Source organism: Canis lupus, chromosome 8 (assembly GCF_048164855.1).
Source record: "Canis lupus baileyi chromosome 8, mCanLup2.hap1, whole genome shotgun sequence".
NCBI classification, from domain to species: Eukaryota; Metazoa; Chordata; class Mammalia; order Carnivora; family Canidae; genus Canis; species Canis lupus.
The window spans coordinates 75,597,196-75,612,796 of NC_132845.1; the positions used below are offsets into that span (position 1 = coordinate 75,597,196).

The window sequence follows — 15,601 nt, forward strand, 5'->3', positions numbered from 1 at the left end:
AGAAATGATACTGGAAGCCAACTTCATTTTCTTCATACAACCCCTGCTAATAATGAAAAGACAAACAACCCAATTAAAAACTGAGCAAAGGATCTGAATAGACATTTCTCCAAAGAAGATATACAAATGGCCAATAAGCCCATGAAAAGATGCTCAACATCATTAGCCATCAGAGAAATGCAAATCACAACCAAGATGCTACTACACACCCACTAGAATGGCTGTAATCAAAAAGATGGACATTAACAAGGGTTAGTGAGAATGTGGAGAAATTAGGACCCTCATTACATTGCTGGTGGGAATATAAAATGACACAGCCACTTTGGAAAAGATTTAGCAGGACCTTGAGAGACTAAACATTGAGTGACCATATGACTCAGTGGTTTCGCTCCCAGATACATACCCAAGAGAAATGAAAATATATCCATGTTCATATAAACCCCTGTACATGGAGGTTCATAGCAACATTATTCATAACAGCCAAAATGGACACAGCCCAAATGTCCATCAATGAATGAATGTATAAAAAAAATGTAGATCAGTGTCCAGGTATAAAAAGCAATGGTGTACAAATGCATGTTTCAATGTGGATAAACCTTGAAGATGTTATGCTAAGTGAAAGACGTCAAGCACAATGGGCCATATATTGTGTAATTCTGCTTATATGATATATCCAGAATAGGCAAATCCTATTTGACAGAAAGTAGATTAGTGATTGTAGTGATGAGGGGGCTGACTGGTCATGAGTATGGGATTTCTAGTTGGGTGGTGAAAATGTCCTAAAATTGATTGCGATGATGGTTGCGTAACTCTGAACATACTAAAACCAATGAATTTTTACACTTTAAACAGGTGAATTATATAGTATGTGGGTTGTATCTCAATAGAACTACTATATATTAAGGAAAACAAAAAAGCAAAAAACAAAAACCTCGGCCTACTAAGATTCCCTCTTCACCAAGATCTGATGTGATGCCCTGGCCTGTGTCCTGTGAGTTAACTCATTCCCTGTTTTGCACCCCTTCCATGTTCTGCTGGACTGTTTGCTGGGCATTCTACAGCATCTCCTAGTCTCTTTCAGACTTGGATCTTGCTGATAATCATCTAGTAGTGACTTTGACCCCCTTCTGCTCTCTGTAGTTCATCCTCAAAGAAGCCCATGGATGCCCCCTGACAGCTTGCCTTTGCCCTCAACACTCCTACTCATTTCCCACCCCAAGGATACTAGGCAGGCCCACTGGGTCACATGGTCAGGACCTGGACAGGACACTGGCCTTGGTCTGGGCTGGGTGAGGATTCAGGACAAAATTAATTAATTTCTCTTAATTTCTTTCTTAATTAATTAACTTTTATTGATCAGGAATAGTCCCCCAAACACAAGAAACTGATATTTGATGGTACAACATGCTCAGTTTTGACTATGTGAGCGACATCAAAGACTCACTCACACATCACCATGGGTCCTCTTGGCCTGTGTGTCCTCACAGGAGAAAAGACTAGGGTGTTGAGCTGCCCCACAGTGAGTGAGGAAGACCAGCAGCCATCTTACTTTCTACTCATCTTAACATCTTAGGAAGTGATAGTACTTGTTTTGTGAAGTATAAAAAAATGGCCTTCAAGTGAAAGTCAACTATACAACTGATAAGAGAATAAAAGATGGTGATGGTTGCTCACCAGAAATAAGTTTGAGACAAATTAGAAGGATTGACACACTTAGCCTTAGTTTTTAATTTTTTTTAATTTTTATTTATTTATGATAGTCACAGAGAGAGAGAGAGAGAGAGAGGCAGAGACATAGACAGAGGGAGAAGCAGGCTCCATGCACCGGGGGGAGCGCGACGTGGGATTCGATCCCGGGTCTCCAGGATCACGCCCCGGGCCAAAGGCAGGTGCTAAACCGCGGCGCCACCCAAGGATCCCTTAGCCTTAGTTTAGATTTGAGACCTGGTGATGTCGATTTTACACTCTATGCCAAGACAAGAAAATGCCATTCAAGAAATTTGTTCAGTAAGTGGCACAGGGGGTGGTGATTGGTTCATAAGGAGAAAACAGTTTTGGTGCATACCTGGAGGCTGCCTGTGATAGAAGGTGCACATGGGAACCCCAAGGCACCCTATAGATTTAATTCAGAGATAAACCAGTAGTCTAGATAACATGCCTGAATTCATTAGTTGGGGGACTCAAAATTATTCCTCAAAAAAATGAGACCTGGGGTGGGTAGCCTAAGGAAGCATGGATCCTCCACTGGTCATGTCCCTGGCCCTGCAGCCTGGGACTGTGGTCTGTGCTGTAGGGAATCATAGACTCTGAACACCAGAGCTGAAAGGAGCCTTAGAGATAGCCTTCCCCTCATTTATAGATGAGAAAACTGAGGTTTGGGGGAGTAGAGTGAGTGTGCCCAAAGTGTGGGAGAAATGTAGCCTGTGGCCTTTCCTTACTAGAGAATAAAATGGTTGATTCCTCCTTGGTATCTGTCAGCTTGTGCTAGAGGATGCCTCCTAGCTGGGTCCCAGCTGGACTGGTCATGACCACTGTAGGGTAGATTTGCATAATGAGCCAGGGTGCCAAGGAACAGCAGTCCCAGAAGCACAAGGGTGGTTTTGGGTTTGTGGGCAGAGAACTTGGGGAGACTCAGAGCTTCCTGGTGTCAAGTCCTATCTGATTTTCCTTTCTGTGCCTATCATGTCATATCTCTAGACTATTTCCATTTTTTTCTTCATTTCGTTCCTACCTCCATCCCTCTTGTCCTCTCTCCAGTCTTGTTCCACACATGCGCCCTCGTCCCCATGGCACTCATTAATGCATTCACATGTTCATTCAGCCATCAAACAGGAATTTGTCAAATGCTTACTGATGTGCTAGACCCAGTGCTGGGCAGTGGGGACACAGGATGACTTGGGTCTTGTCCCCATCGAGCTAATAGCCCAATAAAGAAAAGAACAAGTAATACTCATACACACCGTGCTTAGGGGCACGCTCACAAAATCACAACTGCAGTAAGTTGTGCTTACACAAGGGTGTCCAAGTGCTACAAAAGCATACAACAGGTTGGCCCTGACTTGATGGGGACTTCCTTCAGGAGGCATTGGTTGAGGTAAGCTGAAGTTGCAGAAGGAGGTAACTAGACAGAGGAGGAAGCAGTGTCCCAGGCAGGGACATAGCAAAGACTCCAAAGCTGGGAGAAGAGAGAGAGGGGTCACCAGGAGGAGCTGCAGAGATGATGGTGGCCTACAAGGCCTCAGAAGCCATTTTAAGATCCTGGATCTTATTCTGAGACCCAGTGGGAGCCCACACAGTGTTCAGGGGAATGACATGCTCGGATCTCGGCACTCTGGCTTCTAAGTGGAGGCCACATGGATGGAGCCATGGGGAGGTGGGTGCTGTGGTCCAGGTGGTAGGAGCTTGGAGTAATGGTGGAGGAGGTGGTAGCCTGGTGGTCATGATGGGTATGCAGAGAAATGACTGCAATTGAGCCATAGTTAAGAGGCATCATTTGAAACCATAAGAGACTCTTACTCTAGGAAACAAACTGAGGATTACGGGAAGGGAGGGGAGGGGAAGAGGGGATGGGGTCACTGGGTGATGGGCATTAAGGAGGGTATGTGATGTAATGAGCACTGGATGTTAGATGCAACTGATGAATCACTAAATTCTACCTCTGAAAATAATAATACACTACATGTTAGTTAAATTGATTTTAAATTTTAAAAAAGACATCATCTGCGGGACTTGGTGATGGATTGACTAGTGCCTAGGGAGCAGAGTGCTGAGGATGGCACCTGGATTTCCTTCCGGATCCTGCAGCTTCTTGTTCACTCTGAATGACTGAGGTGTGAGGGTAGAGGGAGGTACAGAAGCTGTGGGCATCTAAGGCATTTTTCAGAGACAGCTGACCGCAGATGGTGCCTGGAGCATCTCGGGAAAAGTGGCTTTCATGTTATCATGGCACTCACTGTTCACACTCTAGTGACACAGCTGAAAACTGTCACTAGATTACTTTGGCTACAGACCTACTTATTCCTGAACAAAACTTTCTGCTGCTTTTGAGCAATAGCTGGCCTTTAAAAATGGCAGAATAAGGCTAGACCTTGAATATTTGAATTCTTGTAATGGTTTCCAAAGCCAGACCTACAAGTTAAGCCACCTGGGTCCAAGAGGAATATATTAGCACTTCCATTTCTCTAGAATTTCAAATGTCTCTCTCTATACACTTATCATCTGTAAAAATTTATTCGTACAAGAACACATACATATAATTTAAAATGGGTAAAATAAACCTATTAGAAGATGGGCTTCAACTGTTTTTTTTTTCCAGATGAGAATGTATATCAAAACTGTTTAGAGGCCTCTGCCTGCAAGAGATGATATAAAGGAACCAACCATGTTGGCTTTAACTCCTGGCCTCCTCCACAGCTCCCCACCTCCACCAAGATGGTGACTTCTGGCTCTCTTGCTTTCCCCCTTACCGACCAGCTCCTTGGTGATGAAGCACTGGGGAGAGCATGGTCCAGGCAGTATCTGGAACATTAGATTCCCTCACCTCTTCCGAACATCCCTGGAACCACTACTCGGTGGTCTGAGCTTTGGCCAGGCACATCCTAACTTCTCCTGGCCTCAGTCATAAAACCATAGACTCAGAATAGATATTAAATGACTTTAAGCCTATAGTTCCCAAACCTGGCTACCCATGTTTTTAAACACTCAGTGGTAACTGGATGGAGAATGTGACTCATAGGTCTGGGGTGGGGTCCAGGCATTTGTAATTTTAAAGTACCCCATTGGCGATTTGGAGGCATAGCCAGGTTTGGGAACCAGCGATGTGGGTCAGTTTCTCATCTTGCCCTTGAAGGGAAGACTTGAGGCTCTGGAAAGTACAGAGGACATTCAGGGCGACCAGGAGACAGGCTGAGATCCAGCCGAAATTCTGGAAAATACCAACTTTTTGCCTAGCCTGATGACATACTTTCTATGGTCTTTAAGACTCTAATGAGATATTGGAATATTTATGAAACATCATGAGTTGAATGAATGAAGTACATCAAAAGATGGAATTAAGCCAGCGTGCCCTTGAAGACTCTCTCACACTGGAACAATGGTGGAGAAATCAGAAATCATTCGTACCCACTGACATCACATCATGTCCCTCTTCTTCTAGGGCATCACTGTCCAAAGCAGAAAGGATGTGTCTTGTGATGCTCTTTGGCCTCCGGAGGCCCGGGAAGCCGTGGGCAGGCTTTGCGGCCCAGGGTGTGATGCTACCACTCTATGTCCAGCTGCACAAGCAGGAAAACCTAGGAGTCATTCTTAGTCCTTCTGTCTTTGCCACATCCAATCCATTGTTCAGGATTTTGCCCTTAAAAAGCTCTAATCTGTCAACCTCTGTTTTTCTACTCCAGTGCCCTAGCCAAAGCCACCAGCATTTCTCCCTGGGATGACCATTAGACCCTCCTGCTTCCTGTTTCCCCTCTCCTTGCTGCTTAAAGAGTGACTTTTTCAAATTCGTTTTCAGTGGCTTCTCATTGGGAATGAAGATCAGTTTCCTCGATGTGGTCTGCAGGGCCTGCTGGTGTGAGTCCTGCCTGCCCACCCAGCTTCATTTCAGGCTCTCCTCCTCCCTTCCACTCCTGCTCTGAGAGACAGCCACATGGCTGTTCCTTCAGTTCCCTGAATATCCCACTTACGTCAGTTGTTTGTGTGTGCTCCCATTCGGCGGCTCGTAAGAAAAATGACTCCGCTCACGATTCTGGAGTCTGGCAGTTTGGGCTGGGGTCAGCTAGGTGGTTCTTCTGCTCTTCACCGCACTAGTGGGCTCCTTCACACAGAGGTGGCTTGTCAGTGGCTTGGCTGGAGGTGTCCAATCCAGTTGAGGCCCAAGGCGTGTGAGAGAGGCCAGGCCAGACCCCCTTCACCCCATGGCCCTTCGTCCACAGCTTCTTCACGGTGGCAGACTCAGGATCCCAGTAGGGAGAAAGCGAAAACTGGAAACTCTCCTAAGGCCTGGCAAAACATCGCTTCTAGTGCATTCTACTCATCAGTGCAAGTCCAACCCTAGCCCAGATCCAAGAGGATAGATCCCATCCTTTGGTGGGAGGAGCAAAAAAAGCCACATTAGAAAGGAGTGTGGAGGGGGGATCGTTGCAGCCACCTTGAACACAGCTCGCCCCCCAGGCTCCCTGTACGCAAGGCCACTGCATCTGTGCTGGCTGCCCCTGCACTTAGGCTCTCGTCCACTCTCACCGTACCTGCCCCACATCAGAAATACTTTCTCTGAGCCTACGGTCCACATCCCTTGCTTGAACGCTAGTTTTTCCAGCACTGTGTTGCTTTCCTTCATAGGAATTAGCTCCATTTCTGAGCATGCGTGCATCTACCTGTGAGTATTTAATGTGTTTCCCTTGTAAGATCATCAGCTTCGTGAGAACGAGTGACTTGCCTGTTGACGCTTCCCATGTCATTCTCATGCTAGAAAGTAGGCTCTGTGTGGAATTTCCTGGATGAATCAATGAATTAATACCGTTCCTGGAGTCACCACACCTTCTGGTGGCTGCCTCCCCACTTCCCAACAGTCACCAAGAGCTGTGCCATGGCTTCTCTGCAACCCCTGGGACTGCTCCCATAGCTTGGAATGTGCTGTTTTCCTGGCCCATTTCAGCCCATCAGGAAGGCCTACTGCCCCCCCCCCCGCCCCCCGCCAGGGAGGAGCTCCAGGCCTGGAGCACTGTTCCAGGGTGACAGTTCCCTCTCTTTTTCTTTCTTGGCATCAGAGATGTACGAAGTAGTCTTTCATCCCCACCTTCTTGTTCATTTCCCTTTGGTATCATTTCTTCCAGTCTCTGTAGGGCCTTGCCATTTAGGCTGATAAACAGTAGTAGTAGTTCTCCCTGGAATCAGCTGTACGTGGGACACATGCAGCTCTTGCTTATGTCTGGCAGGATAAACTAGATCACTCCCTGTTTAAGGAGCTGCCCTTTTGCTTCCATACCTCTCAGGTAGACTAGGAGGCGAGGTGAATACCAGTCTTCTGGAATAGCCCTCGGCAGCTGCCTTAGTTCACCTGTGGTTGGTTTTTTTCTAAGGTATTCGGTTTACTCTCTTATATGGCTTCGCTTCTACCATCTACACTCAGTGGCCATGGACAGACTCCACACTGACTTACCAATACTTAGGGCCAGCCCACAAGCTCTGCTGTGACCACTCCTGCCAACCTGGAGCAGAGCCTCCTGAGACTTGAGAAACTCAACTCACTGGCTCCTTCCAGTTCCCCTTGCAGTGCCACACCATCAGATGGCTTTGTGTGGCAGGAGGCTAACCTTGACTCCCTTAACAATGACACCCCTAACCTTGAGGGTATCATTGGTACCACTTGGGATCCACTGAGCTCCCCGGGCCTTGTATATACACCATGTCCACCCCACTCACCCTGGCTACGGTGCAAGTCAGAGGCACAAGCTATGGCTGAGGAAATTCTGGAGGACCCGTGACCACTGGAGCTCCCTGCTTGGGGGGGGTCAGAGCTCCAGTGCTTACCAACTAAGGGCCGGCCTTGTGTGGCATGTGCTTAGGTTGTGGTTCTGGCTCACCCACTTACTGACTGTGGATTGTAAACAACTTAATCAACCTCTTGAGTTCTCAGTTTTCCTCATCTGTGAGGATTTCATGAGGAACTTTGTGTTTGGTGCTTGGTAGTAAGGATTTGGTTGGTTCTAGGTTCTGGAGCAGGCCGAGTGAAGACACTCACCTCTGTGTGTGGGGGTGGGGGGGAGGTGTCAGCAGAAGTAGAAGATGGGGGAAGGATAGAGCAGAGGGGAGCTCCCAGGACCTGCTCCAGGACTGGGGCTCTCCCTCAGGGCCCAAGGGATTGGGCTCAGTTTGCCTCCCACACTCACTGAGTATTTACATGTCCTCCTCTTCCTTCCTTCCTTCCTTCCTTCCTTCCTTCCTTCCTTCCTTCCTTCCTTCCTTCCTTCCTTTCCTCCTTCCCTCCTTCCTTCCTTCTCTCTCTCTCTCTCTTTCTTTCACTTTGAATCACCTCTTCCAGACTAGTTTGCAGCTTGAGTGTTTCAGTGACATCATTTTCTGTGTCATTCAAGATGTGATGCTGCTGGTTGCTCATGATTATGACCCTGAATCCAGCCTGAGTCACTGGAGATGACAGGCTGAGGTGTCAACCAAGGCCACACAGGCACAGGATGATAACAGGAGTGTGTTCCAAGCAGAAGGGGTCTGTGATGATGCTACAGGTATCCAGACCAGTGCCCAAACCTGGTGATTCACTCTAAGTTTGCTGGGTCCAGCAGAGGGCTGTACCATCAAGACACTAAATAGCCTGAGAGCTCCTTGCCTCTCCCCTGACCATACAGGAAAGGTTAAGTGGCTCTGAGTTAGTGCCCACTGAGTGTGCCAACTGGTATCCACATAGCAGAGCCCAGGGCAGGAAGCCAGTGACCCTGCCACACAGGGCAGACATGCTGTCCTTGCCTCCCAGCCTGGCACACCATCTCCTACTCTTGTTTAAGAGGCTTGAGATCTGACCTGGCCCCTCAATTTTCTCAGCCCACTCACAGCAAGGAAGGGCATTTGACATCCCTTGTGAGCCTCATCGCACCCCCAGGGGCAATCTGGGACAATTTGGACAATCCTGACCGTGGTCTATCCAGACCTTGATCTGGACAGCTTACAGAAGACTGGCAGCAAGTCAGCATGCCTGTGGGTTCCCTTCCCACCTGGCATTTCCATTCTTGTAACTGGGTTTCTGTTTTCTGCTGAGGCCCTTCATACACCTGCATTGCACTTGTGATCCCTGCTCAGGAACTGGTCTTCATAGAATTCTGCTGTGGCTTGCATCACTCTCCTTAGCTCTTCAAACTGGAATATATCCCTCCCCATCTCTCTGTTGAATTATTTATTTATCTACCCATTTATTTTTATCACAGTTTGTTGAGATAACCACATATCATGACTCACTCATTTAAAGTGTACAGCTCAGGGGATCCCTGGGTGGCGCAGCGGTTTGGCGCCTGCCTTTGGCCCAGGGCACGATCCTGGAGACCCGGGATCGAGTCCCACATCCGGCTCCTGGTGCACGGAGCCTGCTTTTCCCTCTGCCTGTGTCTCTGCCTCTTTCTCTCTCTCTCTGTGACTATCATAAATAAATAAAAATTTTTTTAAAAAGTGTACAGCCCAAAGGTTTTTAGTATATTCAAAGAATCATTCAGCAATCACTTCAATCAGTGTTAGAACATTATTATCACTCTAAAAGGAAACCCCATGCCCACTGGCAGCACCTCAACACCGCCTCGCCCCCCGCCCTAGGCAACCATGTAACTTTTGTACATGTTGTGAGGTGATAATCCGAATTCATTCACTGGCATGTTGTCTGGCACAATTTGTTGAAAAGACTATTTCCCCCCATTGAGTTGTCTTGGTACCCTTGTTGAAAGTCAGTCAGTTATAAATGTGAGAGTTTAATGTGTGAGTTCTAGACCCTCAACTCTAGCCTGTTGTCTGTCCTTATACCTGCATCACACTGTCTTGATTATATTGGCTTTGTGGTACATTTTGAAGTCAGAAGTGGAAGTCCTCCAGCTTTGTTCTTTTCAAGGTTTGTGGGTTTTTGTTTTTGTTTTTGTTTTTGTTTTAGTCTTTTATATTTCCACATGAATTTTAGAATCAGATTGTTAATTTCTGCAAAGACGCCATCTGGGGTTCTGATGGGGATTGTGTTGAATCTTTAAATCAATTTGGGAAATATTGCCATCTTAACAATATTAGGTCCTTGAATCCATGAACTGTCTTTCCATTCATTCCCTGAATCTTGAAACTATCCAATGCTCATACCTGTGCAACTCTATATCTTTGAATATTGCCCACCCTTGGAAATTCAGCCACTGTGTTTTGCCCTGCAAGATCCTTTACCTCTATTCCGCATAGGCCTTTAGCCATATATGCCTCCCTGACTTGGCTTCCTTCCACTGTCAGCAGTGGCCATGCCAACCCATGGTGGTACCTAATAAGTCCCAAATCAAACTACTCTGGACCTCCCATTGTCTACCAGTCTCTTAGCTCACAGTCTCTTCCTTGAAAGTGAGGATGCATGGCTATGGGGAGAAATTTCCTTCTGTATCATTCCCCCCTATGGTGTAGAAATAGAAACAGAAGATAACACACTTCTGGATTTTGCCACCAAATTCAATCAGTAAAGACCCAGTGGTGGTATGCAAACTTGCAAGAGGGTCCCAGCATCCTGGGGTTGGGGGTGGTCTGGGAGACTAAAGGTAGAGTGGCTTGAAGTATTCCAGGGTGGAACATGCAGCATTGTCTGTGCTGACTGGGTCAGCTCACCAGTGCACTCTCATTATGGACAGGATCCTTGTGGCAGGACAGCAACACAGGTCCCTGAAACCTCTTTGTGTCTTCTCTCCCCACCAGGACCAGCAAGTTTATTTCCACAAATGAGTCCTTCCTGACAGTCAGAAATGCTTTGTTTCTCCTGCCTGGGACTGAGGGAAGTTGGTTAGTTCAGCTTTCCCCCACTGCAAGCAGGGCCTTTTGAGCCTGGATGCCTGCCATGCCCATTCAGAGAATGGCAAGTGTCACTTCCCTGGGCTTTTGCATCCCTCAAAGGCAACTGCCATTGTAGCCTTCCACCTGAATATTCCAGCAATCACAAGTGATGTCTTTACATGATAACACTGGGGCAAATGCTTCCAGGAGGCTGGACATCTGTGCTCTTAGGACTCTGAAATAGCACATATTAACAGTGCATAAGTACACCCTTGTACACTTTGTGCTGATGTGAATAAAGATGGTTTGTTTTCCAGTTTGAATTTTCCATCTAGGGCTGCAAGGCTTAGCTTTAGCCAAGTGGGAAAGAAAACCTCCACAGGTGCCAATTGTTCACTACTGAGAACTTAAGAAAACCCATGCATCACCAGGGGGCATCTTAGGTTTAGGGGCCTCTGTTACCCACAGCTCTAGTAAACTAGTAAACTTAGGATATTAAAATATTCTAAACTATTATATCTATTAAAAACACCCCCAAGCCTTTTTTTTGACACATTTTGGTTAGGTTAGGTTAGTCTACAGTGCAGTAACAGACCTACCCTGAAATACAGTAAAATGTATTTCTCATTCATGCTCATGCTAGGTTTCCTGACCATATTGCCTTTGGGCCTTGGGGAGGGACACTGGCCTCTAGGAGTTTCTCTGTTGGTCTGATACAGTCCTTGTGCCTTCAGGTGTGGCTCTGCGGGGGCAGCATGGAGGTCCTGCCTTGCTCACGAGTGGCCCACATCGAGCGGAAGAAGAAGCCCTACAACAGCAACATTGGCTTCTATACCAAGAGGAATGCTCTCCGGGTTGCCGAGGTCTGGATGGATGATTACAAGTCCCATGTGTACATAGCGTGGAACCTGCCACTGGAGGTAGGGCACAGCAGCCCTTCCCCGTCCCCCTGGACCACTGGTCCCTTTAATCAGTTGATGGTTGCTCCCCAGACAGATACTTACACCTGCAAAATTATAAGAGCATTTGGAGGGGGATTCACAGACCTCCAGGTGCTATAACCCCTCCTTCACATGGGAACTGGTACAATAGAAATCTTGAAATCCATTTACAAAGAGTAGAAGGATCTTGTCATGTTACAATAATCCAGATGCCCTACTGCTGGGCCAGCCTTGTATCCAGGAGACTCTCGACCAAGGTTTTTGGTACGAGCTCCGTCATTTGCTCTGACCGTGTACCCTCCCTTGGACCTCCAGCTGCCCCATGACATATGCCCCTACTGTTTATTATCTGACTCTTCAAATCTCCTTTATACTCTGTCCAGAGTATAACCTAAGAAAACTCCTGTATTACTGAAGCCCCGTAAAAGCATTACATAGTGGCTGTGCGCTAGCTTGGTTGGACCCTCTGCTCTGCCACTTACTAGTTCTGCAGTCTTGAACAAATCCATTTATTGCCTCTGTCCCTTATGTTCCTCACCTAAAAATAGCAATAATATCAAGTCCTCCTTCCTAGGATGATCAGGAGAATTAAATCCAAAGTACTTGTATCAGTAGTAAGTATTAAAATACCGAATCTAAGTACTAGCATACTCAGGTTAAGTCCTGAGTGCTAAAATACTCATTATATATACTTAGGTACATAGCACAGTGGGGTGACCAACACCCTGACCCATAGTTGGGTTTATTTCCTCAGTCAGAGTACCTGTAGGTATCTCAGCCGTGCCCTGAGAGAGTCTCCTGGAGTTGTTCCCACTGAGAATTGGCAGCCCCTATGTTTCAAGAGGCTGGAGCTCAGAGCAGCAGAAATGCAGTTGAATATGTGCATGAATCATAGATAAAGAGGATAAAAATGAATTTTTATCATGTTGTTATTGAAATAATGTTCTAAAGCATTGATAGTGCCCTTATGGCTGTATGGCACTTTATAGCTCTTGAGCCAGAAGTGATTTTACACACGATTATTTATATAAACATAAGTAGCACTTGCTGAACACTTACTATGTCCATGACCCTTGGTGAGTTCCTTATTTGCAATATCTCATTTAGCCCCCATAACAACCTCATGACATAGGACATTTCAGCCTCAGTTTCATCATCTGTAAAACTGGGATTGTTAACACTGAGGACAGAGCATAGCAACTATTAAGAGATCAATAAATGCTAGCTTGACATGGACCTGTTCTGATGTCCATTTTACAGATGGGCAAACTGAAGCTCTGGGAGGTTAAACGTGACTAGGTTAAGGTCCTACCCATAACACATGGCAGGGCAGGGATGTGAACTCACACCCGAATTCGACTCGCCCCACAGCTCTGTGGACGTCAACACAATCGGTACTCATTCCTGCTCGTGGGCGAGGAGTTGTGACCTCCTGGCTGTATTACTCGTTCCTAAGAGTTCAAGGCTGCTGGCTCTGTCCCCGCGCTTTGTCCACACAACCTCCCGTCCCTAATGCCAGTGGTACCCTCCGTGCTTTTGGAAAATTGACCGTTCTCTTTCATTATGCCAACCACATTAGAACCAGGAGTTAAAATGTCACTGTCCAGCTTTGCCATTGAATTTTAAAGTCTTACATTGAAGAAGATTTTCCTTTAAAATCACCGTTTGGCTGTTGAAAGAAGAAATCTTGATGAAATAGCGTGAACTCTGCCTGGCTGCCCGCCATGGCACAGACAGCATCCGGGGCCTCCCAGCCGCGGCCATCTTGTGGCGGAGTCTGTGGAGTCATATTTCAGCTACTTTATTTTCCCCTGTTAGCACACAGCAGCCCATTACAGGTTCATTTCTGTAAAAGCAGAGTGAATTATTCATTAGAACATCATTACAAGCTTTGCGATGGAAAATTATTTTCACTTCTGTGTATAATGAACTCCACAAAGCGCCAACAAAGGGAGAAATCATACATGTATGGAGAAGAAAGACAGGAGGTGGTTATAGGCATTTATTTCCTTGTCTAAATCAAATAATTCCTCTAATAATTGCCTCTGAGAGTTGCTGAGGATATGCAGGAGAGACAGAGCTGGGAACAGAGGTTGCCAACATCAGTATGTCCCGGGCTCCCTTTCGCACAGTGTTAAGGATGGTTGACTTTGGGGGCTGTGATCTGCTCTGAGGGGATAGTGGTCTAGCTGGGGCTCTGATCAAGTGAGTCCCTATAAACCGGCAAGCATGCAGGACTTGGGGTTTCTCTCTGATAGTTTCTTCAAAGGCTGCTCGTCCTCTCCTCTGGCCAGAGCTCCCCAGTCACTAATGCCCCTTGCTTCCCTCCTCTTTCAGAATCCAGGAATTGACATAGGTGATGTCTCCGAAAGAAGAGCCTTAAGGAAAAGTTTAAAGTGTAAGAATTTCCAGTGGTACCTGGACCACGTTTACCCAGAAATGAGAAGATACAATAACACCATTGCATACGGGGAGGTAATTAAGACTATACATGCTCTCAGCTTGGATAGCTTTACAGTAGGCCGGGCGACTGCTTTGATGGGGAAAAATAGAGAACAGAGTCATTCATTCACTCACTCATTCATTCATTCATTCATTCAAGAGTGGTTTTTGGAGGTATAGGACCTGACTGCAAGACTGTCACCAACTGGTGGGGGGCAATGTAATAAATGTTACAGTGGAAGCGTGGACCAGAGTCTCTGGTGGCCTGTTTTCCTAGGGATGTGGTGTGCATGGTCAGTTCTGTTTGGGACATTTTGATTTTGAGGTCCCTGGGACCTGTAAGTGAGACCTTGAACAGGAAGTTGGCTAGAAAGACAGGCAATGACTGGAGCTGTCCATCACTTAGTGCTGGGGGCCAGAGCCACTTGCCACCAACAAAAGGGGAGATGCTCTTAAATTGTCTATGATGAGATGACACATTGCCTCTCTAAACATTAGAACACATTAACTTTTCTCTTATTGCAAATATTATTGTATTATATCATATTACAAATAAATATGCATTTTAGAAAATTTTGAAAGTAATAATAATAGCAGTCAATACTTAGGATGTGCCGGGCACCATTCTAAGTGCTTTCCATGTATGAAATCATTCTACTCTCTCTTTATGAGGTAGAAGTATTATTTCCATTTTGTTGATAAAGAAGTTAAAACTTAGATGAATTAAATAAATTACCTAAGGTCTCAACCTATAAGCTATGAAGCCAGCCTTGAATGTAGGCATTCCAATTTCATAGATAATACGTACATTTTGATATATGGTCTTCACTCTCTGTGTAGGTGTATTATAAATAATACAAATATAAATAAATATATTTTAATATACACACATATATGTTCTTTTTATAAACACTTCTGTATCTATGTATTACTAAAGCCATGGTATCCACAGGTGTAATAATTTGAAATAATGTTATATGAAGAGTATTTTCCTATGTCATTTCTGCAGCATTAATAATAACTATATGATGTCGTTTCCGCAGCATTATAATAACTATTACGATACCTTTGTGTATGATGTATTTTGCTTGAAAATATAGACATTTATGCTGTTTCCATTTTTAAAATATCGCAAGCACCACTGCTGAGAACATGCTTGTATATAAGCCTTGTTGCTTCCTTGAGTTGTATGTTTGGACGAGGAATCTATGGCACAGAGTCAGGTTAGGGCACAGGCAGCCAGATGCGCCGGATCCAGTGGAGATACCCCACTAGTTCCAGCATTTGGACTTCACCGACTGTTTGCAGCTGCTCTGTGACAACCAGCCGGAAGCTAAGAAGGCTCTCTTTGACTTAGAGTGTTTCTTTTTTCTATAAATGTATATTTTCCTACTTTATGCCTGATGCCTTTTATAGGAAGTAAATCAGCTCCAGGTTAAACCATCAGGGTGTGGGTGAGGTGTCCATCCTGAGCTGGAATCTGGGATGGGAAGCATGTGTCTTGCGGGGGCAGTCTATATAACGATTAGGGGCCTATTAAGACTGAATCCATGGCGCAGGGCTGTAGGGAAGATTTAGGACAGTAGCTGGCACCCGGCTGTAACTGCTAACAGGTCCAAACTGCCTTATCTTTTCTTCTTCCAAACAAAAGCATGGTTTTGGGGTTTTTTGATTATCAAAGTAAGATCAAACAAAAGGAGTCCTCAAGAAACAAC

General features: G+C 45.8%; 1 protein-coding gene across 3 annotated transcripts in view; it reads left to right on the plus strand.

Annotated features, from left to right (window-relative positions):
• GALNT17 (polypeptide N-acetylgalactosaminyltransferase 17) overlaps positions 1 to 15,601 on the plus strand; it is a 438,022-nt gene that overhangs the window by 390,210 nt on the left and 32,211 nt on the right. For all 3 annotated transcript variants that reach the window (XM_072837560.1, XM_072837561.1, XM_072837562.1), the window contains 2 exons: positions 11,238 to 11,423; positions 13,782 to 13,919. In XM_072837560.1, the coding sequence (XP_072693661.1) occupies positions 11,238 to 11,423; positions 13,782 to 13,919 (324 nt within the window). The remainder of the gene's footprint in view (positions 1 to 11,237; positions 11,424 to 13,781; positions 13,920 to 15,601) is intronic.